The sequence below is a fragment of the Chrysemys picta genome, chromosome 4 (genome assembly GCF_011386835.1).
Source record: "Chrysemys picta bellii isolate R12L10 chromosome 4, ASM1138683v2, whole genome shotgun sequence".
NCBI lineage: Eukaryota > Metazoa > Chordata > Testudines > Emydidae > Chrysemys > Chrysemys picta.
Window position 1 is genome coordinate 26,025,672 of NC_088794.1, and position 27,136 is coordinate 26,052,807.

General features: G+C 43.0%; 1 protein-coding gene and 1 long non-coding RNA gene across 2 annotated transcripts; one reads left to right on the forward strand and one right to left on the reverse strand.

Annotated features, from left to right (window-relative positions):
* Positions 1 to 8: 8 nt before the first annotated feature.
* Positions 9 to 26,813, forward strand: LOC101935724 (membrane-spanning 4-domains subfamily A member 15-like). Its single transcript, XM_065591770.1, has 7 exons — positions 9 to 130; positions 9,901 to 10,183; positions 14,196 to 14,321; positions 16,050 to 16,106; positions 19,780 to 19,893; positions 20,808 to 20,921; positions 26,401 to 26,813. Exons 2-7 carry the CDS (start codon positions 9,914 to 9,916, stop codon positions 26,524 to 26,526), a joined length of 807 nt encoding a protein of 268 aa, XP_065447842.1. The 5' UTR covers positions 9 to 130; positions 9,901 to 9,913; the 3' UTR covers positions 26,527 to 26,813.
* LOC135982933 (uncharacterized) lies at positions 4,506 to 6,707 on the reverse strand. The gene is made up of 2 exons (XR_010600429.1): positions 5,407 to 6,707; positions 4,506 to 5,360 (listed from the first exon to the last, which is right to left on the reverse strand). It is a non-coding gene; the product is annotated as an uncharacterized LOC135982933 (long non-coding RNA).
* Positions 26,814 to 27,136: the final 323 nt, after the last annotated feature.

Genomic DNA, 27,136 nt, shown 5'->3' on the forward strand with positions numbered 1-27,136 from the left:
AGTGTGACCGTCAGGGCAGGATTCAAAGTCTGACGCTAATAAAACACCTTTTGCATGAGCCCGTGAGAATTTCCTGGTGAGACTTGGAGTCACCCACAGCTGGACAGAGGAGAGCAGCTGCGGTGACAGAGTAAGTGCATCAGCAAACACTGCCTTGGGTGACCGTTAAAACTGGGGGTTGGTGGCCATACCGGGCGAGACGGCTTTGGGGATGCTGAGATCCTTTCAGGACTCTTGTAGGAAAATGAGGTCAGAATTTAGAGAGCACCAGATCCAATTACCTGACAAGTGGGGAAGAGAGGAGCGGGGAGAAATTTGTGGCTAAAAGCAGCATGCTCCTGTGTGAGCGTCACTTCCCAGACCTCTAGGAAATGTTCATACAGAAAGATGGAGCAGCGACATAACTTGCTTGCATTGATTCAAATCTTTTCATGCATCAGCTGCTCTCCACTATTTGTAGGGTTGCCAACTTTCTATTTGCAGAAAACCGAACATCCTTGCCCCGCCCCTGCTCTACCCCTTCTCCGAGGCCATGCCCCCCGCTCACTCCATCCCCTCTCCCTCCGTCACTCGCTCTCCCCCACCCTCGCTCACTCACTCATTTTCACCAGGCTGGGCGGGGAGTTAGGGTCCAAAGGGGGGAGGGCTCCGACTGCAGGTGCAGGCTCTGGGGTGGGGCCAGAAATGAGGGGTTCAGGGTGCGTGAGGGAGATCCAGGCTGGGGCAGGCGGTTGGAGTGTGTGGGGGGGTGAGGGCTTTGGATGGGGCTGTGGGCTCTGGGGTGGGGCCAGGGTTTGGGGTGCTGGAGGGGGCTCAGGGCTGGGGCAGAGGGTTGGGGCATGGAAGGGGACTTGGGGTGCAGGCTCCGGATGGTGCTTACCTCAGGCAGCTCCCAGGAAGCTACCCGCATAGCATTCCAACTCCTAGGCGGAGGCATGACCACATGGCTCTGCCCGCACCTGCAGGCGTCATCCCCTCAGCTCCCATTGGTTGCGGTTCCTGGCCAATGGGAGCAGCTGACTGGCTCTGGGAGTAGGGGCAGCGCACAGCGCCCTTGTGGCCATCCCTCTGCCTAGGAGCCAGAGGGAGATCCCAGCAGCTTCCTGGATAGTGGAACCAAGTAGGGAGCCTGCCTGAGCCAATAAACTGGACTTTTAACTGCCCAGTCAGCAAAGCTGACCGGAGCTGCCAGAGTCCTTTCTTGACTGGACGTTCAGGTCAAAAAACGGACACCTGGCAACCCTAATGACATGGCTCTAGCCAGTGAATAAAAGAGACGGGGTTCAGAGGTCGGAATGGTGTTGATATTGTCTGTGACATCTCCTGTCTAATAACAGCTGGATCTGGGGTGAGCATTTGGTGCTGCCAAAGGTAGGTGCCTCCAGCTCTCTTGAAAACATAGACACAAGTGGTGTCACCCTGCCACCTTCCCACTCCCACAACATCCCCAAGCAAAGGAACAAAGTACTCTGGTCTGGCCAGTAAAAGGGAAACAGAAATGGGACAGATTGACGAGAATACAATCTCTGGGAAGGAAGAGACAGTCCTGACTATTCCCATGGCCCTTTAGCCTTTCCTTCCTCCTTACTACCCACATAGGTTAGAACAACATTTAAATTGAGAACTTTCAAGGCCGGAAGGGATCATTATGGTCATCTAGTCAGATCTCCTCTGTAACAAAGGCCATAGAACTTCTCCCCAGGGATTTCTGCATCAAGCCCCTTAATTCCTGCTCACACTAGCCTGAATTTATGCTTCCAACACTGGATCTTGTTTTTCCTTTGTCTGCCAAATGAAAGAGCCCTCTACCCTTAGAAATAATCTTCCCACTTACAGATCGTGATAATAATCTGCTTTCCAGTGCTTGTTAACACTTACAAAATATCTAGAACCTCTTAAATGCCAAACCTAGCAGCAGCTGGGAGCATTGTGAAGACTGGCCCCTATAGGGTTAGTACTGTACATTGCCATGTGGAAGAACCCGTAAATGTTTCGCAAAATGGGACATAGGCATATGTGCATCTGCAGCCATCTTTCTTTTAGAGATTGTTATTAACTAGCCTTTGCTTTGTTAACTAAAGCCAGGCGACAAATTCAATTTTTTCCACAGAAAAATTCAATTTTCACTGGAAATCTGAATACTAAAATATTTTGATTTGGAAATGATGAAAGGTGGGAATTCTTGTGCGTCATTGCCTCCCTTTTCCTCTGTAGGCCTGGAATCCTGGTCAGACAACATTTCCTGTGGCGCATCATGGTCATGCCTCTTGGAAATGGAGGCAGTGCATCATGGAAGTCCCTGGCCATGGCACATGATGGGAGATGTAGTCCAGCTAAGGAGCTCAGCCTGCAGAGGAGAACGGGGATATGTAGCAACTGAATTACAAATCTCATGAGGCACCACGGCAGCATAGCTGGATTGAAACATTTCTGGTTGAGAGCTTTCAGTTTTGTGATGAAAAGTTCTGTGAAAAGAAGACCCTTTCCACACACACAAATATCCACTTAATGGAAAACCCAATTTTCCATCAGAAAACAGTTTTGGTGGAAAATTTTTGGCCAGCTCTTTTGTAAATGCTTTTGGGTCTGATCCCATGCCTTTGAAGTTAATGGGAATGTTTCCTTAACTTAGATGGGAGCAAAAGCAGAGTCTCTGTGCCAAAGAACCCGAGTTAATTTTACCCTCTGTCAGCCCTAAGATAATCAATTACACAGCTCTGGAAAATTCCATCGCAACCAGTGAAAGATCCAGAAAGTTAAAAGCATCTGGAAAAGGAGGGGTGGAATGGAGACACTAGAGCTCCTTGGTTGAGATTTTAAAAGCCAACAAGAAAGTTGAATTTAATGGGAGTTGTGTGGCTGAATCCTTGAGTCAGCTTTTGAAATCTCAACCCTTATCTTTAGGGTGTTGCTAGTGCTCCAATTATAGCTCCATGTGAAGGACAAAATCATGGCAGGAACTCGAAAGGGGTTGAGCAATAGCTAACTAAGATTCCTACTGTCAAAGTTAGACTCAGGACTCATAGTTTGTTAGACCACTCTGTTTTATTAGCACAGCGCTCTGCTAATACATTCAGATAATGTGAGCCCCCATGCAAGATTCAAACAGTCTTATTTATACAGATTAAAGGGTGCAAACTAAACAAAGGGACAGAGAGAGCAAAATTGTAAAATATGCATGGAGCATAATATGCATATCCTGCTTCCTTGTTAACTCTTATCATCTAAGACTAATGCTTCACCAATTGCCCTTAAGTGGCAAGTTAAGCAGTTAATGTCTGCTTTCCTGCCCCCCTGGCTTGCAGCATTTCTCATTTCTACTTAAAGGTACATACAGCATTCTTTAATTCAGTCTATTTCTTTAATATAATTCATTTCACTTTCACAATCCCTCCTTTTGGTCAAGCTTACGCAAAGACCAACAATTACTGGGTTCCACATATTAATAGTTCTTTATCTCTTCATTCATCAGTGATATTTAACATCATCATATTAGCACTCTGTTTTGGGGTAGTCACCTGGGTGGCATACCTTACACAATTCTGGATACAACAGGAGATTAACTGAAAACATACAAAAATCATTAGGATTCCAAACAGGATAGTCAGGGCTCCCTGAAACAACCAGTTTCCTGTGCCAGAGAAACTGAATAGGTTACTTAGCCACTTCCATAAAGAACTTGGCTCTTCATGGGGAAGATATGCAATTTGTTCTAAGTGACTAGCACGATCTATTACCTCATTGGTGTCGTCAGGTATGAACACACAACATTCTTTCCAATGAGAGCACAGGTCCCTCCTTTGGCCGCCAGCACTATGTCCAATGCCTGACGGTTTTGGAGGGCCATCTGTCGGATCACCCCTGTTTCTTTGGCCAGGGTCTTTAAACTCTCTCCGGTTTCATTTGCCATTATTTCAACTACTGCTTGTAACCTTAGGAGCCTTTTTGCATGGTGTATTACTCCCCCAAGTGGGATAAGGGAACTGCCAATGGCCTCTTCCCAGGTCAAGGGGCTTATGTTATTTACATACCATTGGGCATCTGATAAGTCCCTTCTTCTTCGCCTGAAATTACGGAGGCGTTCTCGTGGGAAGGACTCAGAATTGTGGGAAGAGTCGGGCGGGATAACAGATACCTGACCAGTTAGCTGGTAACACAGTATAAGCTTTGGTCCCACAAACCCAATGATGGCCTATTAAGGCTGGGAAGGGTCGGTTGCACCCATTTGTCACATAGGTGCCTACAAAGGAGGAGTAATATCCTCCGAAGGGCACAGGGTAATTCTCCTTACGAGGAGTGGTGTTATTTGCATGGCATTGAAAGATTGTATTGTTTTCACTAAGGTTACTGTAGGGGGAACAGGAGATTGATTTTTCTGTTTGATCCCAGGTTGAGAAAAAATTCATATCCCCATACCCGGCCCACCACTCTTTAGTTTTGTTTGAATAATCCCATACACCATTGGCCACAATATGCTGAAGGCAATGACTTTTTCCCAGATCCAGCCCTGTCCCATTACACACCCAACACCAATGACCTTTTCCCTCCACCACACTTATCCATTTAGATACATTTATTCCCACTGCTTCCCAAGTGTCATTACTGTTCCATGTTCTGTTAAACGGACGAGGTCCTCCAGTGAAGTCTGGGGAATTGAGTGGGATTGCCAGGACAGGAACACCAGCTTGAGAGTGGGCTGGGATGTGGCTGCAGACCCAGCAATTAGAAATATTAAGAGTCTGAGCTATCCACACTTGCTGCTGGATAAAAGAATTGTCATTGTGGACTCCCCAGACCTTAAGACACCAGCAGCTGAGGAACAGGCGCCACCAGAGGCACATGTTGCAGGCAAGGCCCTTCCGGTTCTGACAACCTCAACTGAAGGAACCGCAGTCACGGTTTTACATCCACCAGGCAGCAGGCGCTAGGCTCACTACTGCTTCTTTTTGGGCCTTGCTTTAGGTCCTCGTCTGCTTCTGGCAACCCTTACGAGAGCGTAGATGGTAAGGTATTGCAGGCTGTTCCTCTACGTCTTTTTCTGGAGTCAAAATTGACTCTGCGTGGTCCTGAGGTGATTGGTTTGCTGGGGGGTGCCTTCTTACACTGCGAAGCATGTATGCACGCTGTGATGCCATGCACGCTGTGATGCCAGACAGTTTAACAGCCATCTGGATAGTAAGCAGTACCTGATGATTTTTTGATGTCCTTTAAGTCTCTTTACTTCTTCTTCCTTGACTCTGGCTAGAACAATGGCCTTCACACCTTATCTTTTCCTGATGCATACATTCCTTATTCACACAGACTGAGAATACAAACAGTAGTATTTTATATGGAGCAAAAAAAGGCATTGCAAATTAAACCTTGCTAAGTTTTACAATCAATAACCAAGACAATTTACATTGAGACCCAGGCCTTCAATGTTCCTCTAATCTACTTAACATAGACACAATAGAGAATCCTGTTTCTTACTTACTAAACCTTAAAACAAAGAAATGTATATTTAACTAGAGGCCTACTTTGTAATACATATAGGAAACCATAGTAGACATTATAACTTATTCTAAAACAAAAGGGTGACCATAATCAGTCATAAGGATTGTTCTGGTCTGTCATTCCTTTCTGCTATTCAAAAAGGGTGGCTGACAGGGATGAAATCAAATCATACATTAATTCCTATGGGACATTATAAGATCCTGCTCCTACATATCCCCCTTTTGACACTAAGATTATTAATCGCCAGTGTCACTTCTTATTTAGTCCATGTAATAGAAAATACTGGGAGGTGATTTGGGCCTGTGGCTCTAGCTTTGCATACATTTGTTTTATCCAACAGCACATTTTAAACGTTACAATTAAACACATACAATTTAAAATCAAAAACAATAAGGGTTAGTAACATTAGTACGCCAGTAGTTGTGGGAGACCATTCAGAAAATACATTATACCAATGGTAAGCTGTTATGTCTTTCTGCAGTGGCAATTCTTAACATGTTGCCATTTGCATGTATAATATGAATGGTTTGGTTTCCCACATTGCCCTTTTGTTTGTTTTCGGAACTATGTTACCTTTTTATCTTTTGTAAACACAGTACTTACATTACATTCACATTTGTCTATTGGAAGGTTGCTAACACTTCCATTCTTTTAAAACACTTTCCCCCCCAAGAATTAACACATACACATAGCCCATTATACAGTACTTTGGTCTCATTATTCATTTTATCCCACACACAGGATCCTAGTGAGATGTCTTTACTACAGGGCTTTGGAGCAACAGGCATGGATAAGCATACCCACTTTTATTTGTTTCTTATTAGGTTGGCCTGTAGCTGATATTAACTTTTCCTGAAAGACAAAAATAACATTTTTCTACCCCTTTGGGGTGGCATTCATTATTGCTTAAAATATTCCTTTCTTTTACAAATACCCTTGCTGATTGCAGGCAAAACAAGAGGAATTACCTCCATATTTTCCTGTGTTTTTGTTCTATAGGCAGGCCAGGTTTTAATGGCTTCTATCTTTTAAGAGTTATGGGGAAATTATCCCACTGTTCAGTTATTAAATCCATGAGGTGGTGTACCTCAGTTTTCCCTTTACAGCAGACCAAGGTTACAATGTCTTTCCTGCTGTATTAAGCTTTAAGTTTGTTCACAGGTAACAGCTGAAAAGCATCATTACCATAAAGGATTTTTTTTCTTCAAAAATCATACACATTGTTACAGGGGTACTTAGTAACATTAAATTTATTTTAATTAAAAACGTATCTTGTTATACCGTGCCTTTTATTTAGACAATTTGTTTGCTGACCAGGTATGTTCTTTATCTGCAACTTCTTTGTGCTGGCAGTTCTCTCACTTACTTTATCAGTTAGATAATTTGCATCCACACAGGCTTGGCTTTTGGATTCAAAACCATTAGCAGAGCTCAGAGACTCTGTCTTAAAAGGAACACAATTAACTTTTACCAGAGTTTTGATTACTTTTAACTCTTGCTTCCAAAACACACATAGATCTGAAAAAGAACACACAGTCTATTGTGGCTCCTTTGGAGCCCTAATAGGATTTTAATTAAGTAGCATGTTTCGTTTGCATTTCTTTTACCCCCTGTATAATATACACTGCACACGTCTGCACATTCCTTCTATACTTTAACTTTTAAAACATTAGCCATATTAATTTTTACATAAGTGTAACTGTTTCTTTTGTTCTTACAGAGTTTTATTTACCCTTATCAAAGTGACAGTCTGATTACACAGAGCCATTTTAAGGCTCAGTGTTTCTAACATTTCTTCTTTTTGTTTTGTGCACCTCACCCCTGCTGTTGCTTCAGAGGGCCACTGATTTTATTCTTTTCCTACAGCTTTCATTTGCTATTTTGTTACAAAAACAAACAAACAAACAGAATCCAGAATCTCTCCCTATTTTTCTGATTTTGACTGTCCTGCTGCAGTCATGACTTGGTCTTTATTTGAAAACATTTAAATTTTGTAAAGAATCAAGTTACCCCTTAAGGGTTAAATACCAAATCTCAAAGTCAACCAACAATGATTACCTGTATCTGGCAAAAAGGTCTGTCAGTTTTGCAACTTTGAATTAAAGAGTCAAATGGATTTTTAGTGGCATTATAAACAAAACAAAACCAATTTATCTTAAACTTACAAAACAGGAGTTTTACAAACCTCACATATTCCCACAGACAGACAGATACATACACATTTTCTCTCCCTTAACATCCCTCTTACACTGCTTTGTTTTTACATAGTTGTACATAGATTACATTACCTTTATACATTTGGGGCAGTTAAGTTCCAATAGAACCCCCCCATGTTCTTTTAGCAAATTTGACTCAATTGTCCATAGTCAAATGATTTTAATTAGATAGTCTCTTTACCTGGATTATTTACAGACATTCCTCTGGAAAAGGGCCCATTTTTCCTTTAGAATGGCTGCAAAGAAACCAAGAATTCTTTTAACAAGATCCTTTTTAACATTTTCACAAAGTTTAACTGTTTAATTCTCTCCAGTCTCTGTAGAGTTAACTTTTCACTCTCTTTCCTTAAATCACTTGTTTATTTCCCAAAATGACACCTTTATCAACTCAGATTTCACCATTTTAAGTATTGTTCCAGGGGTTCATACTTGCACTTACTCCTGACACTATGCCCTTAGGGCTTCCAACCTGTTTTTGTTTTTGTTTTTTGTTTTTAGTTTCTTTATCTGTTGCTTGCCTGCTTGTCTGGGCCCAATCCTGCTTTTTCCAATGAACCATTTTTGTGAGTGATATTGTGGTCATTTCACAATTTTGAAAGAAATGCTTAAGGAAAGGGCCCAGGAAGGGTGGGGGCTAGTTGAGGAGCCCACCCTCCTTGCTGAATTGGTAATGGAACACTAAAGAATCAGTTTCTGAGGCAGACAACGAAGGGGAACAGAACAAGGGGCATTTTATCCTTTTTACAATGAGAGGGGAGTATGAAGGGAGTTGGGATCGATCCGGGGTTGTTGTTGTTTTTTTTTTTTTTTTTTTTGTCAGAGAACAGGGTGAAGGGGAGCGCTCAGTCTGGTGGTGGGAGAGGAGGCTTTTAATAAAGCTTTTAATTTATTATTTGAATATTTGAGAGAGGTGAGTTTTGATTTTGTCCACCTACGATTTGCCTCTTCCCACCACTGCATGAAACAATTAACCTCTCCTTTAGCCAATTTAGTTTTAGGCTGACCGAGTTTGTTGTTTTAAGATGTCCACTCGGTCCTTGTTCCAAGGTTTTAACAGTGGCCACTGAGTTTTGGGATCTCCCTGAGTTAGCCTAGACCATTTTTCCAGAAATTTACAGGAGTCCGGACCCTTCCTAAAACTGAGCCGGCGTTCCTTTAGGGAACTGTCCCGACTTAGACATCTGGTTACCAATACAGGAGGACTTTACACACACCAATCACACAAGAAGGAAATTCGGGTTCGTCAGAGCGATGCCCGGTGCAACACACAAAAGGAGCCCACAGGCTACTGACTCAATCGCCCTTGCTTTCACACCAAGGGTTTTACCCAAGGTGCGGTGCGGCTGCGATTGTGCAGATTTCACTCACTCAGACCGCGGGGACAGGAACCCCTTGGTTGGCCGATCCCCGGACGGAGATGGCACCCAGACTCAAACACTCCACAGGAGGACGGATAGACACAGAGACAGAACAGTCCTCAGTCCGGACAAAACACAGAAATAATTACCTGACCAGATTCCTGATGTCAGATCCCGGGATCCCTACCAGAACAGAGTGGGAACCAACAGGTTCGATGGCGTAGACCTCACTGTGGTCGTGCACCCTTCCGTTCAGGAGGAGGACCGCTCGGGCCAAATGCCCAGGTGCCGGCTACCACGGTCGTCCTACAAAAACGGTCAGGAATCACACAGCCCCAGTGAAGACGGTTGCCATCTCGGTGGAACCTCCAAATTGTCAAAGTTAGACTCAGGACTCATAGTTTGTTAGACCACTCTGTTTTATTAGCACAGCGCTCTGCTAATACATTCAGATAATGTGAGCCCCCATGCAAGATTCAAACAGTCTTATTTATACAGATAAAAGGGTGCAAACTAAACAAAGGGACAGAGAGAGCAAAATTGTAAAATATGCATGGAGCACAATATGCATATCCTGCTTCCTTGTTAACTCTTATCATCTAAGACTAATGCTTCACCAATTGCCCTTAAGTGGCAAGTTAAGCAGTTAATGTCTGCTTTCCTGCCCCCCTGGCTTGCAGCATTTCTCATTTCTACTTAAAGGTACATACAGCATTCTTTAATTCCGTCTATTTCTTTAATATAATTCATTTCACTTTCACACTACTCAGCTAATTTGGGGAGTCAGTGTTATTACATATGGCTTAATCTGGGCCAATCACTCTTTTATGCAGCATCTTCATCATCATGGCAGCACCAGGAAGCATGGCCAATGGGGTGCTTGTGTTCATGCCCCCAAACAACGCTGGCATCATCCACCAAGGCCAGGGAGTCTCTGGTGCCATTTCCCAGATTCCTGAGATGGTGCAATATGGGCCTCAGCAGTTCAGGGTCATGAACCCTGGGAACCAACCTCTTGGGTCAGTGTACCCCAGTAGTCCCGCTGAGCAGGTCGAGCAACTGAAGAAAGTAGGGATGATGGAGAGATTCCTCAAAGCACAGCCCAAGACGCTGGGGGTAAGTGTGATCTTTGCTCTCAATCCATGAGAATGAGTCATTTCAATGCAGAAGGGCCTACACAGATGGCTGAATGACTGAGCATGAGCAAATTCCAGACTCCACCCTTTTCTTTTTTACTTTTACCAACAGCTTTATGGGAAGGATGCCAGGAAGCCAGTGCCATCAGGTGACTTGGCACCTCAGGGACCCAGGATAGGTCTGACCTCTTCTTGAGACTTTATTGCTTGAGACCCAGAGTTCCAGGGGTAGTGAATCGTCCTACCTGCCCAAACAGGGAGAAATGAGGATTAATCAAGCAAAGAAGAAAAAGTGGGGGAAAGGATTATAAACCAGCTGTTTCTGTAACTAATGGAATGAAACGACCCCATACTGGGGAGGAGGGGATGGCTATTCAACTGTTATAAATCGGTGTAGCTCCATTGTGCTAATTCACACCAACCGAGGATCTGGTCTGAGAAGGAGCACTTCAAACCAAGGGTCCCTCTCCTAGTTACTGCAGTGCAGAGCTGATTCCATTCAGCCTTGAACTACTAGTGAAATCAATCAACTGCAACTTCTATCCATCAGTCTACATGGATAAGCCCATGATTGGTTGTTTATTTACAATTATATATATATATATAAATAAATGAGTTAATAGATTATTGGGTTTAAGGCCAGTAGGGACCACTGGGATCATTTAGTCTGACCTAGGCCAGAGAACATCTATGAATTAATTCCTGTTTGAATTCAAGCATATCTTTTAGAAAAGCGTCCAGTCTTTATTTAAAAATTGCTAGTGATGCAGAATCGACCACAACCCTTGGTAAGTTGCTCCAATGGTTAGTTACCTTCAGTGTTAAACATTTTCACCTTATTTCCAGTCCAAATTTATCTAGCTTCAACTTCCAGCAATTGGATTTGCTAGACCTTTGTCTGCTAGATTGAAAAGCCTGTTACTAAATTTTATTTCCCCAAAGAGGTGCTTATAAATTGTGACCAAATGAACACTTAACCTTTTTAGTTAAGATCACCAGAGTCCTGAGAAGGGTCCTGTTTGAATTATCTTGTTGCAACATTTGGGCGCCTCTGGCTCAAAGATATGGTCCAAAATCTCTGCTGGAGTATATAATCCCAGTCCCATTCCTTTCAGTGGAGTTTTGTCTCCCATCAGGGAATTTGTCCAGAGGAGTAGGTAGTGATCCATGAGTTTATTGTATATAGTTGTCTGTAGGGTTCCAGTGTTGAAGCTGATCACAGTGTCCAGGAAATTGATGCTGGTGTGGGAGAGAGTTTAACAGACAGATGAAGGTTGTTGAAGTTGTGGTGGAAATCTATGAGGGAGTTTAAGTCGTTTGTCCAGAGGATGAAAATATCATCAATGTATCTCAGATATATCATTGGTTTCATGGTGCATTTTTGTCCAGAAATTCTTCTTCAAGATGGCCCATGAAAAGTTTACCATATTGGGGAGTCATCCTAATCCCCATGGATGTTGCTATGGTTTGGACAAAGTGTTGGTTGTTGAATGTAAAAATAATGTGGGTGAGGATTAAATGGATGAGTTTGGCAATGTGCTTCTAGTAGGTATCTGAGGATTGTCCATTGTCTTGTAAATATTTGAGTCAGGCAGCTTTGCTGTCACTGTGAGGGATGTTGGTGTATTGGGAGGTGTCATCCATAGTGGCAAGGGTGGTGTTCTAAAGGAGATTGTTGATGTTGCGGAGGAAGTCGGTTGTATTCTGGAGGAAGCTGACCCTTTGTGTGGTGAGTGGTTTGAGGGTGGTTTCTATGAGTCCCTATATTTCTTCAGTAAGAGTGCTGTGGCCAGATATGATATGTCTTCTTGGGTTCTATTGTTTGTGTATCTTGGGAAGTAGGTAGAAGTTCCCTGGGTTGGGTACGTGGGAGATGAGTTTGTAGAGATTCTCTTGGAGCTATTTGGTGAAGGATGAGGTGATATCCTTACATTCCTGGGTAAATTGTGGTGTGGGGTCTTATTTGAGTTCATAGAAACATAGAATATCAGGGTTGGAAGGGACCTCAGGAGGTCATCTAGTCCAACCCCCTGCTCAAGGCAGGACCAATCCCAAGACAGATTTTTGCCCCAGATCCCTAAATGGCACCCTCAAGGATTGAGCTCCCAAACCTGGGTTTAGCAGACCAATGCTTAAACCACTGAACTATCCCTCCCCCTTCATAGTAGGTGGTGTCAGAGAGTTGTCAGTTGGCCTCATTAACGTAGTCATCATAGTTGAAGATTACAATGGCAACCCCTTTGTTTTTTGGTGGGATCACTCTCTGAATAGATTTCTGGGACTTTATGGTTGTCCTCCTGACAGTAGAAGGATTGTGGTGGATGTGAGGGTTGTTAAGGATTTCATAGTCAATTCTTTTTTGAAGCAATCAATGTAATCAACAAGAGTGTAGTTTTGTCTGTTCTGTGGTGTCCAGTCAGATGATTCTTTTTTTTTTTGATCGTCAATGGGGATGTAGTAATTATGAGTGGTGTTGTCATTGTGAAATAATTCTTTGAGGTGAAGTCTGCAGAAGAATTCTTCTAGTTCTCTACATGTTAGTATGGTATCAGGTTCTGTGGTGGGGAAGAAGTTCAGTCCCTTACAGAGTATAGATAATTCAGCTGCAGTTAGGGATAGTCTTGATAAAATGATGATGTTCATCTATTGTGTATTGTCAGTATTGTGAGTACTGGTGCATTGGTTTCTCCTGGAGGTGGTATTCTGTGGGTTGTGGAGTAGTTGTAGTTGGTTCCACATTTTTTTTTTTAATTTGGATGCCTGTCGTCAGATTTCTTTAACAGTTGTTTTGGATTTTTTGCATGATTTCCAGGTAACTTCCCTGGTGGGTTTTTTTCTTCTTCTTCCAGTATGGGAGCATGTGATGATTTCTTGTTTGAGATGCTCCCTTCTGCAATATATGAGGTGCAATAAATGGTTCCTTAGTTTTTCTGAAGTTCATCTGAAGAGCTGTTCAGCATGTTTGGAATTATATGTAGTGGCCAGAAGATTATGATGGTGAGACATCTGTGGATGATATTTTCTGTCTTGAATTTGCTCAGGAAGTAGATGTCACTCTTAAGTTTTGTTTCCTTTTTCTTCATGTTGTGGAGTTTCCACTTCAGACAGCAAATTTGATATCTTCCATTATTATATTCAGTATTGTAGCTGTGTTGGTCTCAGGATATTAGAGAGACAAGGTAGGTAAGGTAATATCTTTTATTTATTGGACCAACTTCTGTTGGTGAGAGAGAAAAGCCTTCGAAGCTTACACAGATTTGATTCTCTGCTTCATTCTTTGTTGGTGATTTCTGTCACTGTTGAGGGGGTCATTAGGGGAACCACATTTTTTTCAGTGGGAAATGTAGTTTCCATAAAATCAAAATTTTCCATTGAGAAAATCAAAAACAAAATATTTTGTTTTGGGTTGGGACTTCCCAAATCAAAGTACTTCAGTTTGTCAAACTGAACTGAAATGTTTCCCCTCAGGTCAGTTTGACATTTAAACTGCATCCACCTGAGCTGCTACAAAGCCTCAAGTTGTAGTTCAGATGGTGGCCTCATTCCTCCTTATAGGACTGGTTCCCTGTTCCAAACTACACTGCGGTCTTGTCTTTTACTGAACCACTATGGTATCTCATGGGAGACCAATGATTCCACAAATGTAAATGTAGTCCAGCTAGGAAGTCTAGCCCATAGAAGAGAATGGGGGCCCAAGACACCCCAACTATAATTCCCCTAACGCAATGCACTGACTCAGGTAGACTCAATCCAGTGTTAACTAAGCCTAAATGAAATATTTTAAGTCAGTTTGACAAACTGAAACTAAATGTTTCAACATTTCCAAACTGAAATGTTTCAGATTTTGGATTTAAACAGCTGTCAAAAGACCAGAATTTCCCACAGGATGGAAATTCCAATTTCCGATCAGCTCTGCTCAGGACATTGTGTTCCACTCCTTCACAAGATGGCAAGGAATTGGCTCCTTTTACTGCCCCATTCTCTTCCCACAGGCCATCCAGATCCTGATTGGGCTGATGCACATTGGCTTTGGGGGTGTGTCTGCAGTTTTCGTCGTATACCACTTTTACGTTTCCATCTCCGTTATTGGAGGGTACCCGTTCTGGGGAGGACTTTTTGTGAGTAGAATAAACAGAAGCATCTATGAAATGATGGCACGGTCACATGGATATATAATCATTGTCTATGATTAATGTTGTACCGATATATGAGGACTATAGTGATACACATAAGATAAACAGAGGGCAAAACGGACACTTCCAGGATCTTAATACACTTTCTAAACATGAGTGAACTAAACCCAATAAAACACTAGTGAGTTAGATATTATTTTCCCCATTTTACAGATGGGGAACCTGAGGCACCAAGGGGCTAACAGAGTCACCCAATGTAATACAGTTGAATTGTGGCAGCACTCAGTATAGAATCCAAATCTCAAGATTCTTCCCCATTTACTTCTGTGTATCAAGAGACAATGCAGACTGTAGCTATGGTCGTCGATAAGTAACAAATACCTAGTACCTCTTTACAAAAGAAACCCACACAGGCAAAGAGGCAGCATGTGGTCAGCTCAGGAACCTGCAGCAGATGTCATTCGACTGGGATATAGTAGAATGTTAGTCCATTGAAACTGGCACTTAGTCTGCTGTCACACTTCCTGCTGTCACTTGGTAGATCATTGGCCCATCTAATGTGCTGACCCATTTCCTGCCATTGCTCAGCCTGTCCTGCAGCAAGCAGTGCCCCGGGCCAGGCTTCAAAAATCCTTCCCCATGTGCCACCTTAGTCCCCCAATAAAACCCTCCCACACACGCTTGAAAGACAGGTGCCTTCTACCAACTACCAGCCCTGAGTGCCACTCTCACAATCCCTGCTACCCCACCTTGCCTGTTCTACATGTCGGGTGTCCTGGCTTCTCATTTTGACAATCTGCTCACCCTGTTCACCAAAACTGTCTTGTTGGGCTGGTGTTAAGGGCCAAGCTGCTGTGAAGTCCCTGCCTTAGCCTCTCTGCTGGGCTGATGTTGGCGCTCAGGTGTCCATAAAGTCATTGGCTCAGCACCTCTGCCTACTTGGCTGATGTCAAGGCCCAGGCCTTTGTGAGGTCACTGACTGAGCCCCTCTATCTTACTAGGCTGAGGTCAAGGCTTAGGTCCCCATCCCTTACTGAGTCCCCTGGCTGAACAAGGCCTTGTTAGGGTTTGTCTGCCTTGAATGGAGGGAGGGAAAAAACCTTGGTGGATCAGCAAAAAGGACAAATCTCCTGCCAGGTTCCAAACCAGGAAATGTTCAACTGTCAAGTGAAAATGGTGACTGATCCGCCACAGAAAACAGAGTGTGGAGGTGACAGCAGGGTGCACTGCAGGTCTGGATTAAGACATGTTAGCAAAGCTGGGAGTCTGGGGAGGACAGCACTGGAACAGCAGGGGATACTGCAGGTCAGGCTTGAGATGTGGAGATGCTCAGATACCATGGCAATCGAAGTACTATACAATCTGGTGACTTCCTGAGCTCTTCTCAGGATCATCCAGTCATTGCTCTCTTTATGGGGAGAAGAGCAAGTTCAGTTGTCAAAAAGGAGCAAGAACTCGGAAGGAGGAAAGAAGAGGAGGAGAATCTGGGAATTATGATACAGGTGCCACCTTAACTGGATTTAGATGAACCTGGATGGTAGCATTATTAGATGGAAACTACTCTCCAACACTTGGTATAATTATTATGACTGCCCCTGCTGAGGGAAGTGTGTCATTCTTTCCCTTTGCTTCCATCACATAGAGCCTGTCTCGGAGGAGTGATCATTATTGTAAGTGTGAAGTGTGAATGATGGTTTTCTCTTTCCTGGGCAGTTCGTCATTTCTGGATCCCTCTCGGTTGCAGCTGAGAATCATCGCAACACCTGTCTGGTGAGTTTCTAGATATTATGTCCTCCCCTTCCCTAATGTGGGGGACACTCAGAGTTTAGCTCTGCTTTGCCCAGGGCGTTATCCAGGAAGAGAGCTGCTGATGAGAGAGCAGAGAGCTTGTTCATCAAGAACATGGAGAAGGAATGTTGGAGAGGGAGAAGGTGGGGGAGGTAATATCGTTTATCGGACCAACTTGTGCTGGAACACGTGTTGGAGAGGAAGTCAGAAGAGACAAATAGGGAGCTGAAGGAGAAAAGGAGATATTTTAAACTGCTCCCTGCTGTCTGCCTCAGTATGTTTAGCAGCAGCTTGTGTCCCAACAACTACCTTCCATTTTTCTATTGACTAATAAACCTCAATTAAGAGCCCAATAGAAAGGAGTCCAATAGAAAGTAGAGCTGCAAACTGCTGCTGAAAAGGCAGCCAGGCTACCAGGGAACAACAGAAAGACAAAGGGCCCAGGGAGTCTGCAAAAAAGGGGGGAATTTAGAAGAATTAAAGTAGCCAGAAATATATTCAAAATAGTGAAGAAAAGCGGACTTCCAGCAAGGCCCCTATGGAGCAAAGCACTGAGTATCTCTGAGACTTTAGGATGTGCTAAAAATTAAGCACGTGTTTAAGTGCTTTCCTGAATTGAGACCTACAGGCAGATCAAAAAATAGGGGAATAAATGAAAAATGTTGCAGAAATTTTTTCACCATTCCCCCCCTCCAAAAAAATTCACGTCAATTAAATTTTGAAAATTTCATCCAGCTCTGCCTCTTACCTTTTACCTGCTATTTTCTTTTCTCTGCATAGTAGGCACTGTCTTTTCTAAGTGGAAAGACACATTGTATAATTCACCCGATGAGCCATATTCTGATAACAATGAGACACTCCCGGAAATATATTAGCTACCTATTGGTAGGCTTCGCAGGTGACTAAGGACTGCAATAGCCAACTGCTATGGTTTATTGCTGTGGTCCTGATAAGTGAACTTCCAAAGTGTCAAGGCTTGTGTCAGGGTTCCCTCCCCACTCTGAACTCTGGGGTACAGATGTGGGGACCCGCATGAAAGACCCCCTAAGCTTATTTCTACCAGCTTAGGTTAAAAACTTCCCCAAGGCACAAATCCTTTCCTTGTCCTTGGACGGTATTGCTGCCACCACCAAGTGATTTACACAAAAATTCAGGAAAAGGGTCACTTGGAGTCCCTATTCCCCAAAATATTCCCCCAAGCCCCTTCACCCTCTTTCCTGGGAAGTTTTGAGAATAAAATACTAACCAATTGGTTATAATGTGAGCACAGACCAAACCCCTTGGTTTTTAGGACACTGAAAATCAATCCGGTTCTTAAAAGAAGAATTTTATTAATAAAAAAAGTAAGAGAATCACACATCTGCAAAATCAGGATGGAAGGTAACTTTACAGGGTAAGTAAAAAGATTTAAAACACAGAGGATTCCCCTCTCACTCTGCTTCCCAGTTACAAAACAGGAATGAAATTACCTCTTAGTATAGGGAAAATTCACAAGCTAAAACAAAAGATAATCTAACGCATTTCCTTGCCCTTACTTACAATTTTTGTAATCTTTGATGGATCATTTCAGGTATGTTTTCAAGAGATGTTTTACCTGCCTGGTCTTTCTCTCCGTCCAGAGAGGGAACAAACAAAGAGAGCACAAACAAAGCCTCCCCTTACCCCAGATTTAAAAGTATCTTCTTTTCTTATTGGTCCTTTTGGTCAGGTGCCAACCAGGTTATTTGAGCTTCTTAACCCCTTACACATAAAGATTCAGTACAGCTACCCAGGAGGGATTTTATGCTACCCTTATCGGTATGTATATGACAGCTTGGCTTATATGAAGCCCTAAATCAGGCAGTTCTTTTGAACTCCCAAAATTACATAAACAATGAAATTGCATTTTAAGTGAATTTAGTGTTTATAAGAGGTCCTATGACAGAAAAATCCAGCTCACTATTTACCCTGGAACATACACAGCATGTGTAAGTGACTGTTAAACCAGCCACATGGCTTAGAACTTGGAAACCTTCAACACTAGAAGGAAAAGTCTCTACTACTTGAGCTAGCAGATGGGGAGACTTAAATGACTGCAGCAGCAGCCTTATAAACCTTCCATGTGGCTCAGCTAATAGAGGCAGACAAGAACTCCACCCTGTCCTAGCATGGCTTGCATATGGACAGTGCAACATTAGTCCCAAACCACCTCACCAGTGCGCCTCACCCCAGGCCTGCTGGGACCAACTCCAAAGGTGAGCGTCCAAATCAGCTTTCCAACCCAGTCAGTTCTTGGCCTCTCTTCTACAGCCAAAAAGGGGGTCAGTTACTTCAGAGTGGAGGACGCTGTCCAAATTCTTGTAGATTCTTGTCCAAATAGGAACTGGACTGAGACGTCCAGCTACCTTCACGTAATCTGTGAAATGTCAGATGGGAGCAATTCTTTGTCACTAGTCTGGGTTGGAGCTGGTCACATGGAAGTGAAAGGCCCCAAATCCAGTTACAATTTCCCCAAGAAAAATCAGGGGGTTTGGTCATGAATGTTCTCGTATTTCCAGGGGGGAGTTGGGCTTTTGGGGGGAGGGGGGGCTGAAGAAAAAATCCCCCTGGAGAAAGGCCAAGCTGTTATCATGGCATCTTCCCATTCTCAGTCCTATCTGAAGTACGGAGTTGTGGCAAGCTCAAAGCATAGGCTAGTGGTGCTGAACTGAGAACCAGTAGAGCTGAGTAGATTCCTCACTTTTCCGGTAACCTTCGGAAACTCCCTTCACCTCTCTCTGTTTCACTATCCCTCTTGTGTGTTTAGATCATAAACTTTTTGGGGCAGGGACTTGATTGGAACCTCTAGCCATTATCATAATATGAGTCAGCCGGGCTTATCTAACTTTCCCTAAGAAGTGCAGGGTTTGCGTTGAGTGTAAAGGTTCAGGGCTAGTTCTTATATCTTTTTTCTATTACATTTTTATTACAATTTTTCAAAATATATATACAGAATAAAAAACCGATACATAAACTGCTCATAATATATTAACCAGTTGCTACCTAATCTTAGCTGTACTTGAAGCATATTATTATTATGTATATGTATATATATAATATGAATGGTTAAAATATAAATCAATTATTTGTATTCTACAATTTACAAACAAACAACATTTGTTTATCAAAATTCAATTAGTTAAAGCAAAATTATTAAATTAACCTAAAGAATAAAAGCAAAGTTCAGAGGAGGGAGATAGAGATGGGGAGGGAATGAAATGGGTAAAGAGAAGGGGGAAGTAAGGGAGCCCATAAGTTTAACAGGATCCCATATCTCTGAGAATTTTTCTTGGGTATGTCTTTCCATGGTGGCCACGCTTATAATAGCTATGCTCCAGTCGTCAATTACACTTTTTGGACTTTCATGCTTGTAGTACTGGTCTTTGAGCAATTAATAGTGCTCTGCTTAGCCAAAATTTTTCAGATTTATTCAGCTTCCAGCTAACATCCATTAGGTTGAAAATTACATTTTTAGCTTGTAGCACAATTTTATCTGATAGAAAAAAAAGTAACTCTGCAATTAAGTTCTGCCCAAAATGTGGGAGCATTCCTAGAACACATAGGGGGGCTAGTTCTTATTTTAACCAAACCTGTTCTCTGCCAACACACAACCTGACCCTTTGCACATCTCTTTCAGGTGAGAGGCAGCCTGGGAATGAACATCACTAGTGCCATCTTCTCAGGCATTGGGATCATTCTCTTCCTAACGGAGCTGATTATTAATGCGTCAGATTACAGCCACGACTATGAGGTATATCTTTGGTTGGTAAATGGCCAGACTCTGCCTTAGAATCATAGAAATGTAAGGCTGGAAGGGACCTCAAGAGGTCATCCAGTCCATCCCCCTCCACAGAAGCAGGTTAAGTCTACCTGGAGCATCCCTAACAGGTGTATTTAAAATACCAGGTGCCTGGAATTGTCCCAGGCCTTTGACCTCAGGGTAGAAACTATCCATGCGTTTAGCTCCAGACTTTCTGATTTGGTTCTGCTTGATAAAGCCGGTGTCAAAACTCCAGTCAATGTCAAATATCAGGCAGGGACCCGTTTTTCTTCTGTTTTGTACAACACCTAGCATAATAGGGACCTGGTCCATGACTGGAGTTTCCAGCTGCTATCAACATACAAATTAATAATAACTCCTATTGATTTCAGCAGGCGTAGAGTTGGACTCCAATGTCTGTTTTATTTTATTTAATCCCACTTTGCACAGATGGGGACACTGAGGCACAGGGGAGTGAAGCTATTTGTCCAAAGTCACAGGCAAGCTAGTGGCAGAGCTTGGAACCAAATCCAGCTCTTCTGATTTGTAGTCCAATATTTGATCCGCTAGACCACATGGCCTCCCATGGATCCAGGCTCTATGCTCCTCCATCTTGACAAATGGCTGCATCTCAGGGGCGGAGCTCCCTGCAGACCCAGGAGAAAACAGAATCCTATGATCTCCTGACGGTGGTGGGGCTCCATGCATCACAATTACCGGGGCTGCTGAGTAGTTTGAATGAGGAGGAGAATTCTGTGTGCCTGGGAAGAGAGAAGAACCGGGACTGCATTTCTTCATTCCCAGAATTGGATTCCCCAGTGCGTTCCCTCACGGCAGCCCTGTGCAGTGTGTTACCTCTAGCAGTCAAGAGTAATTAGCATCATCTGTGGTTTTGTGCTCCCCAGGGTGCTGCAAAGGGGATCATGGTCATGCTGTTCTTGATGACCATCCTGGAGTTCTCCATCGCTGTCTCAATCTCATACTTTGCGTGCCAAGCCATCTGCTATACCCCCAACACCGTGAGTCTTTCAGCTCTCAAACGGGACGTGAGTCAGAGCATGTGGTGAAAGGAAGGAAAGATGTTTGCCTGAATGAAGGGCCCTTTCTGATCATAGAATCATAGAATATCAGGGTTGGAAGGGACCTCAGGAGGTCATCTAGTCCAACCCCCTGCTCAAAGCAGGACCAATCCCCAACTAAATCAGATAGGATGAGTGTCCCTGGGGAAGGGCCTGAATGTGTATGAGGGAGGCAGTGATGGAGGAAATGACAGGCCCTGATTTAGTCCTGGTTGAAAATTTTGTCAAATCATTTTTTGGATGGGAAATAGGGGTTTTGACTACATGAGAATTTTAGCAGAAAACACCTGCTTTCTCCAGAAAATATTGCTATTTTGCCAAAACACTGATCACCTGAAAACTAGGGCAGTCAAATGATTAAAAAATTAATGGTGATTAAAAAAATTAATGGCAATTAATCGCATTGTTAAACAATAACAGAATACCATTTATTTAATTTTTTTTATGTTTTCCACATTTTCAAATATATTGATTTCAGTTACAACAGAGAATACAAAGTTTACAGTGCTCACTTTATATTTATTTTTATTACAAATATTTGCACTGTAAAAAAGAAATAAGAAATTGTATTTCAATTCACTTAATGCTAGTACTGTAGTGAAATCTTTTTATCATGAAAGTTGAACTTACAAATGTAGAATGATGTACATACAAAATAACTGCACTCAAAAATAAAACAATGTCAAACTTTAGAGCCTAGAAGTCCACTCAGTCCTACTTCTTGCTCAGCCAATTGCTCGGACAAACAAGTTTGTGTACATTTGCGAGAGATAATGCTGCCCGCTTCTTGTTTACAATGTCACCTGAAAGTGAGAACAGGTGTTCATATGGCACGATTGTAGCTGGCGTCACAAGATTGGGCAACAAAATGACAAATGAAATTTAATGTGGATAAATGTAAAGTAATGCACATTGGAAAAAATAACTCCAACTGATGCATACAATATGATGGGGGCCAGGGCCGGCTCCAGGCACCAGCTTACCAAGCAGGTGCTTGGGGCGGCCACTTCGGAGAGGGGCGGCACGTCCAGGTATTCGGCGGTAATTCAGCGGACGGTCCCTCACTCCTGCTCGGAGCGAAGGATCTCCCGCCGAATTGCTGCCGCAGATCGCGATCGTGGCTTTTTTGTTTGTTTGTTTGTTTTTTGTTTGCTTGTTTGGCTGCTTGGGGCGGCCAAAACCCTGGAGCCGGCCCTGATGGGGGCTAATTTAACTACAACAAATCAGGAAAAAGATCTTGGAGTCATCGTGGATAGTTCTCTGAAGATGTACACGCAGTGTGCAGAGGCGGTCAAAAAAGCAAACAGGATGTTAGGAATCATTTAAAAAGGGGATAGAGAATAAGACGGAGAATATATTATTGCTCTTATATAAATCGATGGTACGCCCACATCTTGAATACTGCGTACAGATGTGGTCTTCTCATTTCAAAAAAGATATACTGGCACTAGAAAAGATTCAGAGAAGGGCAACTAAAATGATTAGGGGTTTGGAACGGGTCCCATATGAGGAGAAATTAAAGAGGCTAGGACTTTTCAGCTTGGAAAAGAGGAGACTAAGGAGGGATATGATAGAGGTATATAAAATTATGAGTGAGGTGGAGAAAGTAGATAAGGAAAAGTTATTTACTTATTCCCATAATACAAGAACTAGGGGTCACCAAATGAAATTAATAGGCAGCAGGTTTAAAACAAATAGAAGGAAGTTCTTCACACAGCGCACAGTCAACTTGTGGAACTCCTTACCTGAAGAGGTTGTGAAGGCTAGGACTATAACAGCATTTAAAAGAGAACTGGATAAATTCATGGAGGTTAAATCCATTAATGGCTATTAGCCACGATGGGTAAGAAATGGTGTCCCTAGCCTCTGTTTGTCAGAGGGTGAAGATGGATGGCAGGAGAGAAATCACTTAATCATTACCTGTTAGGTTCACTCCCTCTGGGGCACCTGGCATTGGCCACTGTCAGTAGAGGGGATACTGGGCTAGATGGACCTTTGGTCTGACCCAGTACAGCCGTTCTTATGTTCTTATGTAAGATATTTACATGCCAGATGCACTAAAGATTCATATGTCCCTTCACGCTTTGACCACCATTGCATAGGACATGCATCCCTGCTGAGAACAGGTTCTACTTAATAATCATCCAAAGCCGTGCACACTGACGCATGTTCATTTTCATCATCTGAGTCAGATGCCACCAGCAGAAGGTTGATTTTCTTTTTTGGTTGTTTGGGTTCTGTAGTTTCTGCATTGGAGTGTTGCTCTTTTAAGACTTCTGAAAGCATGCTCCACACCTCATCCTTCTCAGATTTTGGAAGGCACTTCAGATCCTTCTTTGTGTTTTGTCAAATCTGCAGTAAAAGTGTTTTGAAAATGAACAACGTGCTGGGTCATCATCCAAGACTGCTATAACATGAAATATATGGCAGAATGCAGGTAAAACACAGAGCAGGAGACATACAATTCTCCCCCAAGGAGTTCAGTCACAAATTTAATTAATGCATTCTTTTTTTAACGAGCCTTATCAGCATGGAAGCATGTCCTCTGGAATGGTGGCCGAATCATGAAGGGGGTTATGAATGTTTAGCACATTTGGCACGTAAATATCTTCCGACACCAGCTACAACAATGCCATGCGAACGCCTGTTCTCACTTTCAGGTGACATTGTAAATAAGAAGCAGGTAGCATTATCTCCCATAAATGTAAACAAATTTGTTTGTCTTAGAATTTGGCTGAACAAGAAGGAGGACTGAGTGGACTTGTAGGCTCTAAAGTTTTACATTGTTTTGTTTTTGAGTGCAGTTACGTAGCAAAAAAAAATCTATACTTGTAATTTTTCACTTTCACAATAGAGATTGCACTACATCCTTATATGAGGTGAACTGAAAAATACTATTTCTTTTATCATTTTTACAGTACAAATATTTTTAATAAAAATAATAATATAAAATGAGCACTGTACACTTTGTATTCTGTGTTATAATTGAAATAGATATATTTGAAAATGTAGAAAAATATCCATAAATATTTAATACATTTCAATTGGTATTCTATTATTGTTTAAAAGTGCAATTAAAACCACAATTAATCAGGATCAGTTTTTTTAATTGTGATTAATTTTTTTGAGTTAATCACATGAGTTAACTACTATTAATTGACATCCCTACTGAAAACCAAACTATTTAGACTCAAAGTGGAACTCTGGTGCCCAGTGGCAGTTGTAGTTCATTTTCCATTATGGGCCGTGTCTTGCAGCATTTATATCTCCCATGATGCACCATGGGCAGGGACCTTTGTGACACATCCCCTCCCCTCACCAACAAGGGGAAAGTGATAAATCATGGGAGATATAGTCCTGCCAGTGACCACAGCTCATACAGGACAATGAAAGTATAAGGCACCCAAACTACAACTCCCATGAGGCACTGTGGTTCCATGTTGAATCAAAATATTTTGGTGGTTGATAGATTTTTGTTGACATTTTTGGCAGAGGAAATAACCCTATTTTCTGGCCCTTTTTACCCTGATTCCTAACCAGGCTGCTGGCACCACGATCCAAGTTACTGAATCATTTTTTATGGGAGGGGGGAGTAATCCCAGTTTTCACTGCCACCACATTGACCTTCATTGTCAGTGTTTTAATTTCTGTGGGGCTACATTTCATCTCCCCGCGCCAGGTAGCAGGGGGGTGAAGGGGGAACAACAGAAAACTGTAACTGGGACAGAACCTGAACTGCAATCCCATCCTTTTGTGCCACTGAAAGTCACTGGGTCTCTCCAGCAGAGAATTCCATCGGCATGGAATCCCCACCTGTCACAGCCAGCTCTTACTCCCTTGGTGTAGGGCATGTATTGAGGCATGGACGGAGTCCCTTGTTCTTCAACAGTACCTGACAGGTGGACAACTCCTTTGGAGTCATTACCAGTCTTTGTTTTAGAGCAGCTGTTGGGGTTAGCACAGAGCCAACCATGGAGTCATGATGCCACAAACTGCTCATGATGCTGCAAACTCCCCTCCCAAAAGCTACAGCTGTGGACATTCCCTCCAGGGACAATGTTTCTAGCCAGACAGGAAAATAAATGAATCCAGGCAACAGGAAACGCCTTGTTTGGAATACAACTCACTGCTGTGAGGCTGATGTGACTCTGACTTTCCCAAAGGCTGGCTGGCTGCCTTCCATGCAGCAGTTCTCCTGGCCCTTCCTCTGAGCATCTTTGAAGAGTGAAGGGGGTAGCTGAGATGAGGTTAACCCATGGTTGACCTGGGAGTAGCAAGGCTCACACACTGATAAACTAACATTTTCTCAAACTGTGATGAAAACTGTGTTAAGTTTTTATTAAAAAAAAAAAACCATCTGTTTTTGTCTAAATTTTCCAGACATTTTATATTTGTTTCGGCAGAAATTCAAATACCAAAATATTTTCACAAAACCCAAAAGATTTCAATGTAGAAATGCTGTTGTGGTGCCTAATGGGGGTTGTAGTTTGAATGCCTCATGTTGCCATTCTCCTTTGTAGGCCAGGCTCCTTAGTCTGACTACAACTCGCAATGTTGTCCCCCTCTTAGTGAGGGGAGTTGTTGCATCCTGGGAGTCCCTGGCCATGTTACATCGTGGGAAATGTAGTCTAGCCAGTGAGCCTGATCCGTAGCAAAGTATGGGGACATCAGGCAAACAAACTACATCTCCCATGAGACACTGCAGCCTCTCCAAATTGAAAGCCTTACGTTTTAGGACAGTCACTTTTGGGATGAAAATTTTAATTTTTCCCAGGAAACTGGATACTTTTCATGAAACAATTCATTGAGTTAAACATAAAAGTTTAGAGTTTGGGAGTTTATTTGGTTTTCTTTTTCTTTGAAAATCAGCTTGTTGACAGGAAATTTTCAAGCAGCCCTAGTAAGGAGCACAGAGGGATGCTCTGTGGCATAGTGAGACCTACCATATTAACCTTTTAAGTGCCCCACACAAACCTGCTGCAGTCAGGACCCAAGAGAACTTCTAGTTTCCATATCCAAAATGTCATCAACTATATCAAGAGACCAGGGTCCTGTTCTGTGACACCGTGGACCCATGCCCCTCCACAGGGAAAATCCTACTGATAGCGAGTAGGGTGTTGACAGTGATGATGGCACAGATTCATCCCTGGTGTAATTCCAGTCACAGCAGGAGAGTTACACCAGGGACGCTCCTTCCCCAGTTATAAGAACTAGAGGGATGAGGAAGATGGTGGTAGTAGTGCTGAAAAATGTGTTGATGAAAGGGAGTGGAAGACTGAGGAAGGTGATGGGGATGAGCATGGCCGACTCAGAGAAGTGATGGTGACAAAGAATGTGAGGAAGATACTGGAGCAAGAATGGAGAGGTGAGGAAGGTGATGGTTGTGAGGGTGTGAGGGCTGATCTCTTTTGTTTTGCAGGCCATGTTCATGCAATATGCTGCCAATGCAAATTTTGGGATTCCTTCTGTACCAATGGCCTCTCCACCGCCTTACACCAATGTGGCTTATGACCCCAAAGAAGAGATCGAGCAAGGGGCCTCATAAAGAACTCCTATGAGAGATGGCTCCAGCAGCAGCTCCTCTGAGATGTAAAGCTCAATCCCATCCTACATGATAGATCTCAATCCATTTCCTGAGTCCAGTTCTAGAACCCAGCTCCGTCACTCATCGCAGAGAGAACTCGTTTCAATCAGCTTCTCCCTGGCTCCGCACCATTCCTTGAATTCACATTACGCAATAAAATAAGGTGATAACTCACCAGCACTATCCAGCCCCCAGAGACTTTGGCCCTGAATGTTTCCCCTGGCCACTTCTTCAATAAAGCTTCAAAATGGATCCTGAGTGGATTGTTTTAAAGCCTTTGTTCACAGATGCATGTGGCATGTGTGTGCATCTAGCACGTGTGCATCTAGCATGTGTGCCTGTGTGTACATGTAGCATATAGATGTGGAGTGTGTGGGTAGGCGGGTGTTTGAGTGTGAATGTGGTGTGTGCATATCCAAGTGTAACTCTCACCATATACATGTGGAGCAAACGGTCTCCCTTCATCCGTATCAGACATCACAAAAACTACTATTACAATTGGCACTAATTTGCTTGGGTCAGGCCTCAACTCCTTTTACACACTTTCTTCCTTTGGAATCTGGCAGAGGCA